At 39.3% G+C, this 23,046-nt stretch overlaps 1 protein-coding gene across 2 annotated transcripts in view; it reads left to right on the top strand.

Annotated features, from left to right (window-relative positions):
• The window catches only part of LOC121374080 (sodium- and chloride-dependent taurine transporter-like), a 75,399-nt gene extending 63,537 nt beyond the window's left edge, over positions 1–11,862 (top strand). For both annotated transcript variants that reach the window (XM_041500995.1, XM_041500994.1), the window contains exons 11-14: positions 2,172–2,271; positions 5,548–5,648; positions 8,976–9,155; positions 9,874–11,862. In XM_041500995.1, coding sequence (XP_041356929.1) covers positions 2,172–2,271; positions 5,548–5,648; positions 8,976–9,155; positions 9,874–10,095 — 603 coding nt within the window. In that variant the 3' untranslated portion in view covers positions 10,096–11,862. The remainder of the gene's footprint in view (positions 1–2,171; positions 2,272–5,547; positions 5,649–8,975; positions 9,156–9,873) is intronic.
• Positions 11,863–23,046: the final 11,184 nt, after the last annotated feature.

Raw genomic sequence — 23,046 nt, forward strand, 5'->3', positions numbered from 1 at the left:
AAACATTATTTTGTCCAAACTATTTTTTTTTATTCATTGAATTAAGATTAAATGTTAACAATGCTAAATGTTTTCAGTTACATCATTTACGTAGATGATGTTTTTGTCCTCAATGTCTTTTTAGGTGGGGGGTTTTGACACTGAAAAACGTGGTCTAAATTGCATTATTTGAAACAACTAATGAAATATTTGGTACTGTTGTTATTTCACCCCTGGCTACACTGCTCAGTATTCTTTCATCTATGTCGGCTTTTCATGCATGTAATGATACAGAAAGAGCTTAATTTGGTCATAGCCAATTCGGACAAAGAGGCTAAACGTAATGGTAAGTTCGGTGGTGTATAACAGTAGAATAGATGGGGTAAGGGTGTTTGTAATGGAAAGGTTTTGTCCTGCCCTGTCATTGTATGAAAAGGTATTTTGTCATCAAACTGGTTTCTGGAATTAAGCCACATAAGGTTCCAGCACACTGTCCTGGACAAACACCTCAGCTATCTGGACTGTCTGTTCAAGACGGGGGTTAATGGGTTACTAACCTCTGAAATGGTACCACCTAAATATGAATGAATTCTGTGTTTTTCAAATAATAGATACACCTGCAATGATCAGTACAATAAGAACTTTGATACGAATGAATAACACAATGTTGGTGTCTGTGAAGGGATTGTTTTTAATTTCAGATAATAACAATAATTGTTAGTGTGATAAATGTGTGGGAACCTGCATGTTACCACTCCCATATTATATGGGTTAACAGACATTGTGCTTGTTTCGATGTCTGGTTAGTGAAAGACAAGTTTGGTCAATCGTCATGAACCTAGCAGACTGATGGTCATGAACCTACCAGACTGATGGTCCTGAACCTAGCAGTCTCGATGGTCATGAACCTAGCAGACTCGATGGTCATGAACCTAGCAGACTGATGGTCGTGAACCTAGCAGACTGATGGTCATGAACCTACCAGACTGATGGTCCTGAACCTAGCAGTCTCGATGGTCATGAACCTAGCAGACTCGATGGTCATGAACCTTGCAGACTGATGGTCGTGAACCTAGCAGATTGATTGTCATGAACCTAGCAGACTCGATGGTCCTGAACCTAGCAGACTGATGGTCATGAACCTAGCAGACTGATGGTCGTGAACCTAGCAGACTCGATGGTCATGAACCTAGCAGACTCGATGGTCGTGAACCTAGCAGACTGATGGTCGTGAACCTAGCAGTCTCGATGGTCGTGAACCTAGCAGACTGATGGTCGTGAACCTAGCAGACTCGATGGTCGTGAACCTAGCAGACTGATGGTCATGAACCTAGCAGACTATGTTGCGCTGTTCAGTAAACCCCGCCAGTCTTAACACCCAATAGGTTAACCACAGAGCAACATTGTAAGATTGTTTCATTGTTTGTTAGGTTGTATTTTAATAGATACCATGTGCGATTTGTTGTATCCTCATTCAAGAAAAAACATTAGTGATGATTTCACAACATTTTAAGTTTCTCCAAAAAGCTCTACTATTAGATGATTTTTTTTAAAATTCAAATGAATTCAGTTAATTAAAATGATTCCTGGGGCCCAAATAAAATGGACTGTTTTTCAGCAACCATTGATTGAAAACCTCAATGTGCCTCACAACACAGATGATTCACGTGAACATGTTTCAGAAAAGTGGAATAATCTCTTTGTTTAAGGTGTATGTACTGTGCATGTATTAAAATATTGCCAATATTCTATGTTCAAGAAATGAAAGAATTTCTTGCAATGTAGCCACAGGGGAATAACACACTATTTCTTTTGTGGTTCAATGAGAATAAAAAAAACTCTTCTACTCTAAACGTGTTCTCTATAATGGGGAGAGTGGGGGTGTGCAATTAATAATTTTAATAACTTTTCGATTTTTTGCCCTATTATCATTGTACATTGTAGATTGCATGTCTTTCCCCACTTCAAAAACAAATTGTTGTTTATTAAAAACCCCAAATAATTAATATACTATGTCTTGCCCTTTACAAAGACAAATTAGTAAAAGAAATACTTGTGCTATGACAGAAACACGTTTTCCTATGCACTTGCCACGTGACTAGTATAGAGAATGCCTATAACCTCCTCCTGGGGAGTGGTCCAGGAGGGGATTTGAACGTCATCACTAAACGAGTTGCCCGCACCTCTTGTAGGGCGGGATGTATGTCTTTCAGCTCTTTGACTACTACTCGGCCAGCCGAATAGTTCTCGTCGTCGCTTTCTTCGAGTGCATCGTTGTTGCTTATATTTACGGTATGTTATTGAGGTAACCAGGTGGTATAACTCGAATACAGTCTAAAAAGGTCACCCCAGCACAAAACCAACAAGAGATAAAGTAAAGTAAAGCAAAACAAAGCAAAGAAAAAAAGAAAAAGAAACAAAAGAGAGAAAACTCCACCCGCTTATTAGGGTATAACTGGAATAGAATGAAAACGTAACCCCAGCACAAACAAGAAAACAAAAGACCCCACTTATTGGATGAGATAGTGTGACATGCGTAGTCATGGAAACAAGACAACATAAAAGCTACAGCAAATGCCTGCCAACACCCAAATGAACCTTATATGTGCTGCTTTAAAATAACCTATATAACCTTGTATTTAGGCATTCCCCGCTAGACTAAGCTACCTACCGCTTTATTCATTTTAAATAAACCTTTATAATGCTGTCTTTCAGAGATTTGTAATTAATAAATTGATTAATAATTTATAAGACTGCTGTTTGATCGATCTCAAAGTCATGACCAATAACAACTTTAAAACATATATACGTAGTAAATGAAATGTTATTAAAATTGAATGTTTAGAAAAAACAATGAACGTATTAAACAGCATCTAATGAATATCCCTGTATACTAATCTCAAATGCAAAAGTACCTGTAAAGTATATGAAACAAGTAAAACAAATTCTTAATATTGAAATTAATCGGGAGTGTTTGTCGATTTAAATTTTTAACCAATAGTTATGCTTTGTTTTCTTGTAATTATAAAAAACCCTTTTAAACCCTGGCGTTTGATATGCCGTTTTTTGTCACATACTGTATGTAATAACTGGAAGTGTTCAGCTTGCAACCTCCAATTTTATACTAACAAATATGTCACAGCTAAATAAATACCAAGTGGTTTGAGATAATTGTATTTAATTATAGCAATCAATTAATATCAGAACTAGTTTCTTTTGTAGACAAAAAAGCCTACCTTGGTTTAATCTAACAGTGTTAAACGATCTACAAACTCAGTTTGTTCATAATATCATGCAAACAAAGTTAACTTAAACTGTAATGGGGGGAATACGTACTTTTCGTTGGACTTTGTCTAGTATAGAGATCGATTTTACTGTAATAATAGTTATGTTCTTGATTCCACGAGTGTCAAGCCATTATATAAAATTAATAAATACACTATGATCTTAGTAGGATACAGTCAGCAGTTTAATCAAATTGCCAAATGTTAATTAACACGGAGGAAAACATGCCACAGTGGTATAACCACAAGCAAATTCGATTAGGTGAAGGCCTCATTGTTGGAAACGAGCTTTATAATGCGGCCCAGCTTGGCATAAATAATGGTCATTGCAAATGATGCGCCATTTGTTTTCTTATTTCTTCATTTGTCTGTATCAGTTACGATATAGACATGCTGTTTTGAAGACCACCTTGATTAGCAACCACCTGTCTATAATGGCTACATTAGATGATCTCTCATTGCATACAGATGATTACATTTTGTCGGGCATCTAAATGCCAACTGCTTATAAAGACCAAACTTTTATAAAGGTCCAGTAACAGCAAAGAGGGGCATTTGACATGTCTGTTAATGCTAGACAATTGTATCATTGATACTTTGATCAGTTTCGTAGACGGTCGACCGAAAACAAATTTAGGTTATTGTAGGAATTAGGTCAGGTCGAAAATGATAAAAGCTTCCACGTTATTCATTACAACACAGACCAGTGGTCATCTGTTGTGTGGTCATTCAAAGAAAATCATCTATAGCTACATGAAATGTTGGAACACAGAAAGAAAGTACAACGAAGTTTGAAACTTTGAACCGGATTTGCACAACCCTTGAATAAAGATCGTTACATAGGACAGTTAGGCTTTGGTCAGATTATATGGCTGGTCACACATTTAAGCTAGGCTTTAGATAGAACATGGCTCTTCACAGTTACCTGCTACACGTCATTTAACAAGACCTTACCAACGTGGGATCATTTATTTAACTTGCGTTACCAACGTGGGATCATTTATTTAACTTGCGTTACCAACGTGGGATCGTTTATTTAAGTCAAGTTACCAACGTGGGATCGTTTATTTAAGTCAAATTACCAACGTGGGATTATTTATTTAAGTCGTTACCAACGTGGGATTATTTATTTAAGTCAAGTTACCAACGTGGGATCGTTTATTTAAGTCAAGTTACCAACGTGGGATCATTTATATTTTTAATTTATGGCGTTTTCAACGTGGGACCAGTTATTTAATTATAACGTTACCAACGACCATATTTATCTTACATCGTGTTACTTTATATCATGAAGGCAAGTCAGAATCAAAGACGCCAACATCAAGCCTGTAGATTTTACAATTTAATAATATTCACTGTAAAAAGCACAGAGTTAATATAATAGAAACAAATTCTTAAAGTATAGATAGCTTAACAAGATGGCCATATTTCAAAATGGAAATTAATCTGTGTACAAAATTGTAATATTTAATAATTAAAAAAAATCAGCTAACAGTATTTATTAATTATGGGCCGCACCATCTGTAAATCTATTGGTTAATTACGATGAACACAAAGCACTTTACATAATTTTGATTCTGACTTACTTTTCCCTAAATATTTATTGGAACTTTGCTTCCTTTGTACATTGAATTAATTATATACACCCATGTAACTGCATAGTTGTATGTTGATTTATGAAAAAATGAATAAAAATTACGTACCAATACAAATAGTGTCAAGTGATTTTCTCATTTCACCTTTGTTACAGTCTGATTGTTTGTTTATTTCAGGCAAAATGTATTTATAAAGTGATTAAAGTTGACCACGATATAATCACCTTTCTTCATTTTAAAATATTTTTGATCTATTAAAGGTTTTATCTAAAGAAAATGTAACTATAAGTTTATTGACAAAACAGAAAGGTAAATTCTTGTGGTCAGTATTTTTTCTTCAATATTTGTAACTAATATAAATGAGTGAATTGTGTTTATGTGTATCTGGTTTAATTTTTTAGTAAAGGTTAAATGACAATTATTAACTTCTGTAAATTGTATTCACTTATTTAAATAAGTACACATAATTGTATAAGTAATATAAATTATATTATAAAGATCTTAAACATCTTGTTTTATTTTAAGTGTAATTTATTTTCTATTAACATTTGGTAAAACAAACATGTTTGTGTTCATACCTCAATAATGATTGTCTTTTAAAAACTAATTTATAAAAATGAATTGCACTACGTTCCAGTAGGTTTATCGCTTTAACACTTGTCACATTGTTGTATATTGTTTTCTTACAGGTATAAACCGTTTCTATGACAACCTGGAGATGATGTTTGGATTCCGAATAAACAAGTCCATGTGGATATGTTGGTCCATTCTGACACCTATATTCACTGTCGTAAGTTGGTGTTATAATATATTATGATTTTGGTATTATTAGTGGCAAGTGTACAGGCATGATAAGTTAAGACTTGTATTTAATTGTTTTGTGGACACATTTCAAGCGAACTTTCTTAAACAGAAATATGATTTGAATAACTAGAAAAAATGTATATAAATCATATTGAATTATGCTAGTCAATTGTGTGTGCAACTGTCTTTATTATATTTGCAGTTATCATAGACTTAAACTTCTTAGCCTCTGACTTTCCAATCATGTTTAAAATATTTATTTCGTTCCTTCCAGTCATGTTTAAAATATTTCCTTCGTTCCTTCCAGTCATATTTAAAATATTTCCTTCGTTCCTTCCAGTCATGTTTAAAATATTTCCTTTGTTCCTTCCAATCATGTTTAAAATATTTTCTTCCAGACATGTTTAAAATATTTCCTTCCAGTCATGTTTAAAATATTTCCTTCCAATCATGTTTAAAATATTTCCTTCGTTCCTTCCAATCATGTTTTGTCGCTGTAATAATCATCCATGGAATTTGTACAAATGTAGATAAAAATTAATAATAAATTGTATCTTTGGTATGATGCAACACATATCTTTACCACCACTTCAACCTTTCTTACAGTCTATTTCCCAGCACCTAGATGCTGAAATATTTGACCATATTTACATACATATCCGTCAGTCTGTAGCGGTGACAGATGTGCGTAACACTAGTTTATTACACACATCTGTTGGCGATAAACACTGAGGTTTATCGTGTTTGACTGCTGATATCCACCATATTTGTGAGATTAATTTAAATGTCATGTTGGCTGCTCCATGGTGAGTCATCGAGTAAGACTCGGGCCAGACATAGGCAAGTGGTAAAGCGCTCGCCTGATGCGCTGTCGGTCTAAGATCAATTTCCGTCAGTCGGGCCATAGGGCTATTTCGCATTACTTATAGTGCTCCACAACTTTTGTAACAAAAACCGTGATAGGTACTTTATATTTGTGGGATAGTGCATATAAAAATCCCTTGCTACTAATTAAATGAAGACGGTAGTTCATGGAGTGGTAGCAGCAGGTTTACTTTCTAATTATTTTTGTGGCTGTTAACCATATGACCAACGCCATATAACCGTAATTAAAAAGTATATAGTGCGTTAAAGCATAACAATCCATTGACATTAACACTACTAAAACTGATTTCTACCTATGATGTCAAACATTTGGTAAATTACCAAATGTTTAACATCCAATAGCCGATGATTAATATATAATTATTTCGCCTTCATGTAAAATACTCGAATTTCATTGGTTATTTAGCCTTAAAAAAACTCCTTATACCCCACCTGTAACATCGGACTGTTGTTATTGTATTAATGCGCCATGTAAAAATTCGTCTGTTACCAATGTAAGTAAAACATGGCTGTCAAACGATTTACCAACCACTCGGAAAATAAAATTGAAGAAAAGCGAGCAATTTAATGTGGAGAAGCATTGTAATAATACAGCTAATTTAGAATTTGAATGACGTCAGTAATTCCAATGTAACTGGGTACACGACGTTGCAATTGATTTACATTATTAATGCACTTGGATGTGTTTGAAGAAAATTTTGTAATTAAACATGTCGGCAAGATACATTTGTTGTAGAAGCATCACGAGGGATTTATGGATTTTATACCCTCTGGATGTTCTTGTAGCCCGAGCCTTGTGATGCTTCTACAACTTATAATGTGCTCTAGTGGTGTTGTTAAACAAAACAAACTTTTTTCAAACGGTTGCCTTTTACGGATAAAAAAGATACTTTGTTTTAAACCTCTTGGAAACACTTGAAAATCTGGAACAGAGACTATACGACATCGATGGCCAGCCCCTGCGTGTGCTGTAACCTCACCGTGGTGCAGGGGTGTAACATTCTCTTTGAGAATGGTCAATACAGCACAAAATTGAAGTTTTTAGTAAAATTCAGTATCCGTAAAATTCTGTGATATTTGTGTTTTTTCACAGTTCTTTACACTGTTTTTGTTTAAGTCTTGAATTTTTATATTGATGTTGATCATCACTTTATTTATTTGCATTACCATAGTTTGACACCCAATAGCCGATGTATTTTTCGTGCTGGGTTGTCGTTAAACATTCATTCATTCATTCATTCATTCGATGGCCAGCTTTGCTGCACCATTACACCTGTCGGATGTAACCATATCATGACATTGATTGTGACTGACTTGACAGCTGTGGAGGCAGTACTCACAATGGGTACCACCAGTGGGGCAGGATATGCTCATCTTTCGCGAACACTTGATATCATCACTGTTTTGACAGTGATTCATGAGGGCAAGTCACCACAGCTGTATGTATTCCAATTAGCTCTGTCCTGTGTTAGTTTTGATTGAGTAGACTAGTCTGGAAATGGCAGTCCTCTTTATGGCGCCGCAAGAAGGATGTATTATCCCGTAAAGGATCTCGGGAGTGGCTGTCCTCCTGTAGACGAGATACTAGATAAAAATTCAGGGAATCAAAAACTATTTTGTAAAATGCCCATTCGACTCTTTATTGTGCAGAGATACGATCTTTACCGCAGATAACGGTTTTGTTATCAAGATTGTGTAGTTTATATTCTCTGGAATTGTCTTTGTAAATTATTTGTGTGTGAATATGATTAAAAATGGTTCCATGTTTATCTTTAAAACCAAATGTTTGTCATTTATCATGACTGGGTTGTGTGTTGTTTTTGGGTTTTTTTTTATTAAAATGTTATTACAGTTTTGAGATTTTAATTTTTGTGATTTTCATTTATATTACAAGCCAATAAGCTTTCGGTTATAATATCCAACAACATGTTAGATACATTTTGAAACAACTCGCTGTAAGATGAATTTGAATTAGTATGTAGCAGCCATTCATGTAGTATTTTCTGATTTGAACCTAGCCAGTGCACCACGACTGCTATATCAAAGGTCGTGGTAGGTGCTATCCTGCCTGTGGGATGGTGCATATAAAAGAAGCCTTGCTACTAATGGAAAAAAAGTAGCGGGTTTCCTCTTGTTAAGTCTATATGTCAAAATTACCAAACGTTTGACATCCAATAGCCGATGATTAATACATCTATTTACTCTAGTGGTGTTGTTAAGCAAAGCGAACTTTAAAATGCCATTACAGTTTGAGCTTCTAATTTTAGGGATCTTCATTTAAATCACAAGCTAGTAAGACAAATCCAAGTCCCATTCGCGTATTAGATACATTTTAAAACAACTCTTTGTAAAATGAATTTAAAATCGTATGTAGCAGCCATTTGTGTGGTATTCTCTGTTTTGAAGTGTGCGACAACTTTGTTTGCAGGTTATCTTCATCCTCGGGTGTATCAGCTACTCCGAGCTGACGTATAACCGCAAGACTGTCACGTACGAGTATCCGAGCTGGGCCATTGGCATCGGCTGGACGATGGCGTCGGCGTCCATCATCTTCATTCCCGGAATCATGTTGAAGAGAATTGTGTCTGTCCCAGGATCACTGAAGGAAGTAAGCAGCATCTGTTATACTTTTCACCTATATGGGTAGTACTAGTACTGAAGTAAATAACATCCGACTGGGCCAAAGTTCTAGGTGCACCTAACGTTTGCTAGAGCAGTTAATACCACACGTCCTTCCATTGGTGATACATGTGACAGTGTTTGTTGTGATAAAATGTTGGTTTATCAGGGCAGTAAATTACTGTACTTTAATTTGAACTAGAGTCAGTGTACTGGTTTTGTTGATATTATATATAGTTTTTAAGATAGTTTATTTTAGTTTTTATAATTTGGTCTTATGAACATTGATCACTACTTCGTTAATGTGAATGTTTTTGAACAATGAAGGCTAGCAGAATGAATTGTTTTACTAACAGAACTCAAGTTTTGTTAACCTACAAACATGCAACACATCGAGATAAGGTTATTACAGAGAGAAGTTACAGTCTATAATGTTTAAATGGGAAAATGCAGTCTAACAATAACTAGAGTTTGTTTGGACAACCATTTTTTTCTGAGACGAACGTGCGTTTTTAGAATTATGAAAAATGCATTTCGGAGTATTACAAAAACCTGGATGACCAGAACCATTTCAGGTGTACTGAAATTATTATTCCAAATTAAAAGTGAAACATACATTTTCGTGTTCAGAAACTAGGGTCTGTCACTTGAACAACTGAAGGCAAACACAGGACACTCCTTTAACGTTGATTTTGTCTCAATTGCAGCGCATAGTGAAACTGATACGACCACGTCTGAAACGTCACCAGATCCGCGCCAACGAGGACCTCTCCTTGATCGACATTATCGACTACGATTACGAAACGACAAACTCGATAGTCGTTGACGGCAGCGGCAAACCCTGCCTGGCAACACAGCTTCTGGCCACCGAGATCAAAGATGGCGATACACAGGAAATCCGTGCACAGTGTGGCGAAAACAATGTTTAACCACTGGCTCCTCGAAAACCAGCAGCTGTACGTACCGGTAGCTATTTAACTTTCGTAACTGTACTTCGGTTTTTTCACTCACATATCATGAATGGATTCCTGTAAATGACCTAACGGATTTCTGTAGATGACCTATTTGGTTCCTGTATACGTTTGAACAGTTTTGGTGGATTGTAATATTCAGAGGAGATTTGCAATCTTACAGAACCTTTTTTTTGCAACCATCTTTAGGTCAAAGCCGGTTGATGCAGAAATCATACACTGTTTACACTGTTTGTGGATTGTAATATTCATAGGAGTGTCGCTATTTTTAAGGACATTATTTACAACCATCTTGAGGTCAAGGCATTTATTCAGCAATTCTGAATTAGACATCACTTCAAAAGCCTGCGTTCTTGTACAACCATCTTGAGGTCAGTGGTTATTGATTGAGACAGGAGAGAGTAACAGTAACTTGGAAATCACTTAAGAAACCTGCTTTTTTTCACAACCATCTTGAGGTCAAGGTCGGTTGACACAGGAATGATAGAGTAACACTGACTTGGAACTACTTGCGAAACCTGCCTGTAGTGTACATACTGCTGGGCAGGTGGCAGCCGGGGAAAGTGTTGGACGAGGACCAGCTACAGAAGATAAGTTTGCTCATACTGAGCTGGAGCTACGGACATTTTTCATCATCACACAATTAGATTCGGTAGCTAGCTACTCGTTTTCTAGGCAGCCGGTGCGTCTACTATCATAACGCAGTGTGTGTATTGCCACATGGCAGTGTGTATACTGTCATAAGGCATTGTATATACTGTTGCATGGCAGTGTGTATACTGTCATAAGGCATGGTATATACTGTTGCATGGCAATATATACTGTTGCAAGGCAGTGTGTATACTGTCATAAGGCATTGTATATACTGTTGCATGGCAATATATACTGTTGCATGGCAGTGTGTATACTGTCATAAGGCATTGTATATACTGTTGCATGGCAGTGTGTATACTGTCATAAGGCATTGTATATACTGTTGCATGGCAGTATATACTGTTGCATGGCAGTGTGTATACTGACATAAGGCATTGTATATACTGTTGCATGGCAGTGTGTATACTGTCATAAGGCATTGTATATACTGTTCCAAGGCACTGTATATGCTGTTGCATGGCAGTGTGTATACTGACATAAGGCACTGTATATGCTGTTGCAAGGCAGTGTGTATACTGACATAAGGCACTGTATATGCTGTTGCAAGGCAGTGTGTATACTGTCATAAGGCACTGTATATGCTGTTGCAAGGCAGTGTGTATACTGTCATAAGGCACTGTATATGCTGTTGCATGGCAGTGTGTATACCGACATAAGGCACTGTATATGCTGTTGCATGGCAGTGTGTATACTGACATAAGGCACTGTATATACTGTTGCAAGGCAGTGTGTATACTGACATAAGGCACTGTATATACTGTTGCAAGGCAGTGTGTATACTGTCATAAGGCATTGTATATACTGTTGCATGGCAGTGTGTATACTGTCATAAGGCATGGTATATACTGTTGCATGGCAATATATACTGTTGCAAGGCAGTGTGTATACTGTCATAAGGCATTGTATATACTGTTGCATGGCAATATATACTGTTGCATGGCAGTGTGTATACTGTCATAAGGCATTGTATATACTGTTGCATGGCAGTGTGTATACTGTCATAAGGCATTGCATATACTGTTGCATGGCAATATATACTGTTGCATGGCAGTGTGTATACTGACATAAGGCATTGTATATATGCATGGCAGTGTGTATTGACATAAGGCTGTATAGTGCAAGGCAGTGTGTATACTGACATAAGGCACTGTATATGCTGTTGCAAGGCAGTGTGTATACTGACATAAGGCACTGTATATGCTGTTGCATGGCAGTGTGTATGCTGACATAAGGCACTGTATATGCTGTTGCATGGCAGTGTGTATGCTGACATAAGGCACTGTATATACTGTTGCAAGGCAGTGTGTATGCTGACATAAGGCACTGTATATACTGTTGCAAGGCAGTGTGTATGCTGACATAAGGCACTGTATATACTGTTGCAAGGCAGTGTGTATACTGTCATAAGGCATGGTATATACTGTTGCAAGGCAGTGTGTATACTGACATAAGGCATGGTATATACTGTTGCATGGCAGTGTGTATACTGTCATAAGGCATGGTATATACTGTTGCAAGGCAGTGTGTATACTGACATAAGGCATGGTATATACTGTTGCATGGCAGTGTGTATACTGTCATAAGGCATGGTATATATTGTTGCATGGCAGTGTGTATACTGTCATAAGGCATTGTATATACTGTTGCATGGCAGTGTATACTGTCATAAGGCATTGTATATACTGTTGCATGGCAGTGTGTATACTGACATAAGGCACTGTATATACTGTTGCATGGCAGTGTGTATACTGACATAAGGCATTGTATATACTGTTGCATGACGGTGTGTTTACTGTCATAAGACATTGTATATACTGTTTTCAAGGGAGTATGTGTATTGCTACAAGACCGTATATATACTGTTGCTAGGCAATGTATGTCATGTAACAAAGCAGTGAGTATATTGTTATAAGATCATTCTTATACTGTCACAAGGCAGTATTGATACTGTCATAAGGCATTGTTTATACTGTAACAAGGCAGTATGTATACTGTGACAGGGTGGTGTGTATACTGTGACAGGGCGGTGTATATACTGTGACAGGGCAGTATGTATACTGTGACAGGGCGGTGTGTATACTGTGACAGGGCGGTGTGTATACTGTGATAGGGCAGTATGTATACTGTCGCAAGTCAGTTTATATTGCCACAAGACAGTGTATATATACCGACAACCGACAGCGAGTGTATCGGTGTAAATGCTGCCTGTACTGTAGATGCCCTTGGAACACCTGTTTTGGTATACCGAGACGTTTTAACTAACTTTGGTGGGTGGAAAGGTCACGATTTCAAACACTGCATACATATGCTTTTCATTTATTAAATCATGAATTCATACAACCTTTGGTATTTTTTGTTCGTGTAAAATTGACATTTTGTATAGTAATGGTAGATGTATAATGTACCGTGAATTGAAATAATGACTAGTGTTCAGTTTGTTGCATTGTTACATCTAGTAAGATTACAGCTTCATGGTGTACTTAATGGAAGTCAGAATCCTAAATGCTAGAGGTGTAACAATACGAGTAGGTCGCGATACGATATGTATCCCGATACTTGGGTCGCGATACGATACGTATCCCGATACTAGGGTCACGATACGATATGTATCCCGATACTTGGATCTCGATACGATACGTATCCCGATACTTGGGTCGCGATACGATACGTATCCCGATACTTGGGTCGCGATACGATACGTATCCCGATACTTGGGTCGCGATACGATACGTATCCCGATACTTGGGTCTCGATACGATACGTATCCCGATACTTGGTGTGTTAATAAGTTGGATAAAATAAACTATTTTTAAATGAAACGTACAACTTTATGTTCCAGATATTTGCTTTAAACGTATTTTTGTTTATGATTTTAAAAGTCACAGCATCTTTTATGACGTCATTTCAGAAATACGGTATATCATCATTTTTATATACAAAAATATATTTAGTCTTGGACGTCATATGTGTCTACCTTTTTAAAAACAAATAGTTGTGTTCATGCTATTACAAATTTAGTCTTTAATTTTTGTAGTTTTATAACAGAATCCTTTAAAAATAAATTGCAATTAGGTTTAGTAGCACAATAACACTGTAAAGTTTTAAAAAATAAGACTATTTCCTAACACGATGTGTATGCTACTGCCAGGAATAGGCGTTTGTTTACAGGTGTCTGATTTGTGCCATGTATAAATAAATATATGTAAATAGATACCTTTATTAGGGCTGTGACACACATTTAATCACATTGGTTTGGAAGTGAGTGCAGTAGGTTTGTGGGAGAAATATTTCTCTTTAGCCCACATTCAACAAGATAACACTCAATTTGACATTAACTGGATTACAAGATAACACTCAATTTGACATTAACTGGATTACAAGATAACACTCAATTTGACATTAACTGGATTACAAGATAACACTCAATTTGACATTAACTGGATTACCTTGCAAATCAGCCAGCAACGAAACTATTTTAGGTGCATTTACACGTTACCAAATATAATAACTGTCGGTTGGGGCATGCATAGGTAAACGATGAATGTCGCTTTATTCTACCATCTAGAAAATAAAATCATGCATTTTAGAATTTAACCGCATTCTAAAACTAAATGCAGATCCCGACCCTCCACCTATTGAATCTGTTGACATCATTTCAGAAACGCATTCATTTTTCTCTTCATTTACCGACATTCTACCATCTACAGAATAAAATCACACATTTTAGAATTAACCGCATTCTAAAACTTACAACATAGTCCCCACCCACCCCACCCACCCCAGAGCAATGTAACAATGTGTGGAATAGCTCAAACCGAGATGGTTATTTTACTGTTGATGTGCTTTAGTGCATGGGAATTCTAACATTCTGATACCGATGAGAACTGTAATGTCTTCTCAGAGTTCAGTCTGTTGTTTTTTGTTTCCATTCCTACTAACATTTATTGCTTTAATATTTTCTTATATTTTGAAATGAGTGTCTCGCGTGCATATTTTATATTTTAAACTAGTCTGAAGAATGTATTATACGTAGCCGAGACACGAATCCGGTTTCTCGATATGTGGCTATTTCTGCGTTATTGTGATAGCTCTGCTCTGTACATTGGCCTTTTAACCAATCATCTTATTTCTGGTGGTCAGATTTTGTGACGTCACTCCGTCATTTTTTAATTAATGTTTTTTTTGCTAACTAGTTGACCGTTCTAAGTTCTTTACCAGAATGAAAAATAAAAAAACAAAACCATATATTATATATATAAATAGAGTTTTAAAAACAAGTATGTGTTCTTTACAAGAATGAAAATGTACATTACAAATAAATAGAGTTTTAAAGGGATATACAAAGTTTTCAACCCTAGCTAAAGTTATGTTTGTTCTCCTGAACAAAATAAACACATCCTGGATTTCCTGGTTTTTATAACATCATCTTTCCTTTACATGTTTTAAATATAGAACATTATATGGATAAATACATTTGGAATGTCCTTTGGCCGAACTTTTATCAAATTTCGTTTGGTCATTGGAATAAATGAAACATTCATACGTACGAAACAATTTTACACAGAAATCAATATTGAGATACTGCATAGCATTGCGTCGATACGACGTCCAGAAATGTGTTTGTTATAGATATATTCATATCCCAAACAAAATGTAAGTTAGCTGTAATTTTAATAATGTGAAGCTATTTTATTTTTCGAAAACGTTTTAAAATGGCTACAACTAAGAATAGTGTTTATCTTTATGTGCTACACTGGTGACGTGTACGTGCTTGACGCTTTGTTTTAACACTACACATTCGGTCGGTTTTTAGTGTGCTAGGCTGTAGGTGTGGCTTGGTATTATAAGCATTTCAAAGGAGACTAAGGAAATATTTCAGGGAAGGGACCTAGAGCAAAAGGGAGCATGGACAAGAGCACCCCAATAATAGGTTGGCATTCGTGAAATCAAAGTTATAAAGAAATGTTTAAAACGGGGCCACTTAATTTTTTAGGAGGGCAGTTCCTAATAATGCGATGTTTCAGCTTTTTATCTATTTCAGCAGCTTTTTAAATGGGTATCCACCCCTTGAATCCGCCGTTATAATAACTAACACGTTGTTGTAGAAACAGATACGACTGTACATTTTGGTAAAATACTGGTTTGCATATATGTTGGCCGTTTTATTTTTTTTATTTTTTTATTTTTAGATCTTTGTATATAATTAGAATTTTGCCACAAACAAAAAATCCATTTCACTTGTTCCAGCAAGAACCGAGGATAGATTGACCAGATTATTCAGTCGAATAATGGATAATATATTTTACATTCTAGCATTTCATATTCGTAAATAATGTATGACAGTAGTTTTGTTGTTTTCTTTTAACTGCAGTTTTAAATCAAATATCTTATTATAATATATCCTCTTATTCTAGCCAACATGTAAAGCAGTATAAAATATAAACAGGTAATTGCAGGGTTTTTTCTCTTTCGAATTTTATTTTATTTTATTCAATGATTTTTTAAGATTGAAAATGAACAATGACAATGCCAAACTTACCAAACCAAAGACACAAACATACATCAGGGGAGATTTGTCTGTACTGTTTCAGTGAAACTGTTTTATTGGAATAAAGTCGATATTTCTAACATTACGTCTCGTTGTTGTTTACTGTAAAGGCGACGCCACACAATACGAGTGCCCCGTACGAGAATAGCCGATCGAGAAAAGACAACATTACGAGTCCATCGGCTTCCATTCAGTCGGTTATTCTCGTACGAGATATTCGTACCGTGTGGCGCCACCTTAATACGAAATATAGCCAGAACATGGCCAATGTTATGTATAGAGTATGTGATCAAAGCTTGGATTACAAAACACGATAGATGTATATCAAAATTGTATCGTGTGGCGCCACCTTAATAAGAAATATAGCCATAACATGGCCAATGTTATGTATAGAGTATGTGATCAAAGCTTGCATTACAAAACACAATATATGTATATCAAAACGTGTATCGTGTGTCGCCACCTTAATATGAAATATAGCCAGAACATGGCCAACGTTACATATGTGATCAAAGTTTGCATTACAAAACACAATACATGCATATCAAAACTTGTATCGTGTGGCGCCACCTTAATATGAAACAGCCAGAACATGGCCAATGTTACATATATGATCAAAGCTTGCATTACAAAACACAATACATGCATATCAAAACTTGTATCGCGTCGCGCCGCCTTAATAAAAAATATAAAAGTTAATGTATTTTGTTGAACGACACCTCTAGAGCACAATTAATTAATAATCGGTTGTTGTGATGTCAAACATTTGGTAATTCTAACACGTAGTCATCGGAAGAAACCCACTACATTTTTTCTAATGCAGCAAGGGATCTTTTATTTGCACTTTCCCACAGTCCGGAAAGCCCATACTACGATATTTCACCAGTTGCGGTACACAGGTTGTAACGAGAAAAAACTCCAATCAGTTGAATGTATTCACTGAGGTGATTCGATCCTACGACGCAAGCACTCCAAGCGAGCACTCGATCGACTCATCTAAATCCCGCCCTACTACAAACTAGTCCCAACATGGTCATCGTTCTGTATACAGCTTGTGATCAAAGCTTGGACTATACAAGGGCGGGACGTAGCCCAGTGGTAAACTAGTCCCAACATGGTCATCGTTCTGTATACAGCTTGTGATCAAAGCTTGGACTACACAAGGGCGGGACGTAGCCCAGTGGTAAACTAGTCCCAACATGGTCATCGTTCTGTATACAGCTTGTGATCAAAGCTTGGACTACACAAGGGAGGGACGTAGCCCAGTGGTAAACTAGTCCCAACATGGTCATCGTTCTGTATACAGCTTGTGATCAAAACTTGGACTACACAAGAGCGGGACGTAGCCCAGTGGTAAACTAGTCCCAACATGGTCATCGTTCTGTATACAGCTTGTGATCAAAGCTTGGACTACACAAGGGCGGGACGTAGCCCAGTGGTAAACTAGTCCCAACATGGTCATCGTTCTGTATACAGCTTGTGATCAAAACTTGGACTACACAAGGGCGGGACGTAGCCCAGTGGTAAACTAGTCCCAACATGGTCATCGTTCTGTATACAGCTTGTGATCAAAACTTGGACTACACAAGGGCGGGACGTAGCCCACTGGTAAACTAGTCCCAAAATGGTCATCGTTCTGGTTACAGCTTGTGATCAAAACTTGGACTACACAAGAGCGGGACGAAGCCCACTGGTAAACTAGTCCCAACATGGTCATCGTTCTGTATACAGCTTGTGATCAAAGCTTGGACTACACAAGGGCGGGACGTAGCCCAGTGGTAAACTAGTCCCAACATGGTCATCGTTCTGTATACAGCTTGTGATCAAAGCTTGGACTACACAAGGGCGGGACGTAGCCCAGTGGTAAACTAGTCCCAACATCGTCATCGTTCTGTATACAGCTTGTGATCAAAGCTTGGACTACACAAGGGCGGGACGTAGCTCAGTGGTAAACTAGTCCCAACATGGTCATCGTTCTGTATACAGCTTGTGATCAAAGCTTGGACTACTCAATGGCGGGACGTAGCCCAGTGGTAAACTAGTCCCAACATGGTCATCGTTCTGTATACAGCTTGTGATCAAAGCTTGGACTACACAAGGGCGGGACGTAGCCCAGTGGTAAAGTAGTCCCAACATGGTCATCGTTCTGTATACAGCTTGTGATCAAAGCTTGGACTACACAAGGGCGGGACGTAGCCCAGTGGTAAACTAGTCCAAACATTGTCATCGTTATGTATACAGCTTGTGATCAAAGCTTGGACTACACAAGGGCGGGACGTAGCCCAGTGGTAAACTAGTCCCAACATGGTCATCGTTCTGTATACAGCTTGTGATCAAAGCTTGGACTACACAAGGGCGGCACGTAGCCCAGTGGTAAACTAGTCCCAACATGGTCATCGTTCTGTATACAGCTTGTGATCAAAGCTTGGACTACACAAGGGCGGGACGTAGCCCAGTGGTAAACTAGTCCCAACATGGTCATCGTTCTGTATACAGATTGTGATCAAAGCTTGGACTACACAAGGGCGGGACGTAGCCCAGTGGTAAACTAGTCCCAACATGGTCATCGTTCTGTAGACAGCTTGTGATCAAAGCTTGGACTACACAAGGGCGGGACGTAGCCCAGTGGTAAACTAGTCCCAACATGGTCATCGTTCTGTACACAGCTTGTGATCAAAGCTTGGACTACACAAGGGCGGGACGTAGCCCAGTGGTAAACTAGTCCCAACATGGTCATCGTTCTGTACACAGCTTGTGATCAAAGCTTGGACTACACAAGGGCGGGACGTAGCCCAGTGGTAAACTAGTCCCAACATGGTCATCGTTCTGTATACAGCTTGTGATCAAAGCTTGGACTACACAAGGGCGGGACGTAGCCCAGTGGTAAACTAGTCCCAACATGGTCATCGTTCTGTATACAGCTTGTGATCAAAGCTTGGACTACACAAGGGCGGGACGTAGCCCAGTGGTAAACTAGTCCCAACATGGTCATCGTTCTGTATACAGCTTGTGATCAAAGCTTGGACTACACAAGAGCGGGACGTAGCCCAGTGGAAAACTAGTCGCAACATGGTCATCGTTCTGAATACAGCTTGTGATCAAAGCTTGGACTACACAAGGGCGGGACGTAGCCCAGTGGAAAACTAGTCGCAACATGGTCATCGTTCTGAATACAGCTTGTGATCAAAGCTTGGACTACACAAGGGCGGGACGTAGCCCAGTGGTAAACTAGTCCCAACATGGTCATCGTTCTGTATACAGCTTGTGATCAAAGCTTGGGCTACACAAGGGCGGGACGTAGCCCAGTGGTAAACTAGTCCCAACATGGTCATCGTTCTGTATACAGCTTGTGATCAAAGCTTGGACTACACAAGGGCGGGACGTAGCCCAGTGGTAAACTAGTCCCAACATGGTCATCGTTCTGTATACAGCTTGTGATCAAAACTTGGACTACACAAGAGCGGGACGAAGCCCACTGGTAAACTAGTCCCAACATGGTCATCGTTCTGTATACAGCTTGTGATCAAAACTTGGACTACACAAGAGCGGGACGAAGCCCACTGGTAAACTAGTCCCAACATGGTCATCGTTCTGTATACAGCTTGTGATCAAAGCTTGGACTACACAAGGGCGGGACGTAGCCCAGTGGTAAACTAGTCCCAACATGGTCATCGTTCTGTATACAGCTTGTGATCAAAGCTTGGACTACACAAGGGCGGGACGTAGCCCAGTGGTAAACTAGTCCCAACATGGTCATCGTTCTGTATACAGCTTGTGATCAAAGCTTGGACTACACAAGGGCGGGACGTAGCCCAGTGGTAAACTAGTCCCAACATGGTCATCGTTCTGTATACAGCTTGTGATCAAAGCTTGGACTACACAAGGGCGGGACGTAGCCCAGTGGTAAACTAGTCCCAACATGGTCATCGTTCTGTATACAGCTTGTGATCAAAGCTTGGACTACACAAGGGCGGGACGTAGCCCAGTGGTAAACTAGTCCCAACATGGTCATCGTTCTGTATACAGCTTGTGATCAAAGCTTGGACTACACAAGGGCGGGACGTAGCCCAGTGGTAAACTAGTCCCAACATGGTCATCGTTCTGTATACAGCTTGTGATCAAAGCTTGGACTACACAAGGGCGGGACGTAGCCCAGTGGTAAACTAGTCCCAACATGGTCATCGTTCTGTATACAGCTTGTGATCAAAGCTTGGACTACACAAGGGCGGGACGTAGCCCAGTGGTAAACTAGTCCCAACATGGTCATCGTTCTGTATACAGCTTGTGATCAAAGCTTGGACTACACAAGGGCGGCACGTAGCCCAGTGGTAAACTAGTCCCAACATGGTCATCGTTCTGTATACAGCTTGTGATCAAAGCTTGAACTACACAGGGGCGGGACGTAGCCCAGTGGTAGACTAGTCCCAACATGGTCATCGTTCTGTATACAGCTTGTGATCAAAGCTTGGACTACACAAGGGCGGGACGTAGCCCAGTGGTAAACTAGTCCCAACATGGTCATCGTTCTGTACACAGCTTGTGATCAAAGCTTGGACTACACAAGGGCGGGACGTAGCCCAGTGGTAAACTAGTCCCAACATGGTCATCGTTCTGTATACAGCTTGTGATCAAAGCTTGGACTACACAAGGGCGGGACGTAGCCCAGTGGTAAACTAGTCCCAACATGGTCATCGTTCTGTATACAGCTTGTGATCAAAGCTTGGGCTACACAAGGGCGGGACGTAGCCCAGTGGTAAACTAGTCCCAACATGGTCATCGTTCTGTATACAGCTTGTGATCAAAGCTTGGGCTACACAAGGGCGGGACGTAGCCCAGTGGTAAACTAGTCCCAACATGGTCATCGTTCTGTATACAGCTTGTGATCAAAGCTTGGACTACACAAGGGCGGGACGTAGCCCAGTGGTAAACTAGTCCCAACATGGTCATCGTTCTGTATACAGCTTGTGATCAAAGCTTGGACTACACAAGGGCGGGACGTAGCCCAGTGGTAAACTAGTCCCAACATGGTCATCGTTCTGTATACAGCTTGTGATCAAAGCTTGGACTACACAAGGGCGGGACGTAGCGCAGTGGTAAACTAGTCCCAACATGGTCATCGTTCTGTATACAGCTTGTGATCAAAGCTTGGACTACACAGGGGCGGGACGTAGCCCAGTGGTAAACTAGTCCCAACATGGTCATCGTTCTGTATACAGCTTGTGATCAAAGCTTGGACTACACAAGGGCGGGACGTAGCCCAGTGGTAAACTAGTCCCAACATGGTCATCGTTCTGTATACAGCTTGTGATCAAAGCTTGGACTACACAAGGGCGGGACGTAGCCCAGTGGTAAACTAGTCCCAACATGGTCATCGTTCTGTATACAGCTTGTGATCAAAGCTTGGACTACACAAGGGCGGGACGTAGCCCAGTGGTAAACTAGTCCCAACATGGTCATCGTTCTGTATACAGCTTGTGATCAAAACTTGGACTACACAAGGGCGGGACGTAGCCCAGTGGTAAACTAGTCCCAACATGGTCATCGTTCTGTATACAGCTTGTGATCAAAACTTGGACTACACAAGGGCGGGACGTAGCCCAGTGGTAAACTAGTCCCAACATGGTCATCGTTCTGTATACAGCTTGTGATCAAAACTTGGACTACACAAGGGCGGGACGTAGCCCAGTGGTAAACTAGTCCCAACATGGTCATCGTTCTGTATACAGCTTGTGATCAAAGCTTGGACTACACAAGGGCGGGACGTAGCCCAGTGGTAAACTAGTCCCAACATGGTCATCGTTCTGTATACAGCTTGTGATCAAAGCTTGGACTACACAAGGGCGGGACGTAGCCCAGTGGTAAACTAGTCCCAACATGGTCATCGTTCTGTATACAGCTTGTGATCAAAGCTTGGACTACACAAGGGCGGGACGTAGCCCAGTGGTAAACTAGTCCCAACATGGTCATCGTTCTGTATACAGCTTGTGATCAAAGCTTGGACTACACAAGGGCGGGACGTAGCCCAGTGGTAAACTAGTCCCAACATGGTCATCGTTCTGTATACAGCTTGTGATCAAAGCTGATGGACTACACAAGGGCGGGACGTAGCCCAGTGGTAAACTAGTCCCAACATGGTCATCGTTCTGTATACAGCTTGTGATCAAAGCTTGGACTACACAAGGGCGGGACGTAGCCCAGTGGTAAACTAGTCCCAACATGGTCATCGTTCTGTATACAGCTTGTGATCAAAGCTTGGACTACACAAGGGCGGGACGTAGCCCAGTGGTAAACTAGTCCCAACATGGTCATCGTTCTGTATACAGCTTGTGATCAAAGCTTGGACTACACAAGGGCGGGACGTAGCCCAGTGGTAAACTAGTCCCAACATGGTCATCGTTCTGTATACAGCTTGTGATCAAAGCTTGGACTACACAAGGGCGGGACGTAGCCCAGTGGTAAACTAGTCCCAACATGGTCATCGTTCTGTATACAGCTTGTGATCAAAGCTTGGACTACACAAGGGCGGGACGTAGCCCAGTGGTAAACTAGTCCCAACATGGTCATCGTTCTGTATACAGCTTGTGATCAAAGCTTGGACTACACAAGGGCGGGACGTAGCCCAGTGGTAAACTAGTCCCAACATGGTCATCGTTCTGTATACAGCTTGTGATCAAAGCTTGGACTACACAAGGGCGGGACGTAGCCCA

The sequence above is a fragment of the Gigantopelta aegis genome, chromosome 6, assembly GCF_016097555.1.
Source record: "Gigantopelta aegis isolate Gae_Host chromosome 6, Gae_host_genome, whole genome shotgun sequence".
In the NCBI taxonomy this organism is placed as follows: domain Eukaryota; kingdom Metazoa; phylum Mollusca; class Gastropoda; order Neomphalida; family Peltospiridae; genus Gigantopelta; species Gigantopelta aegis.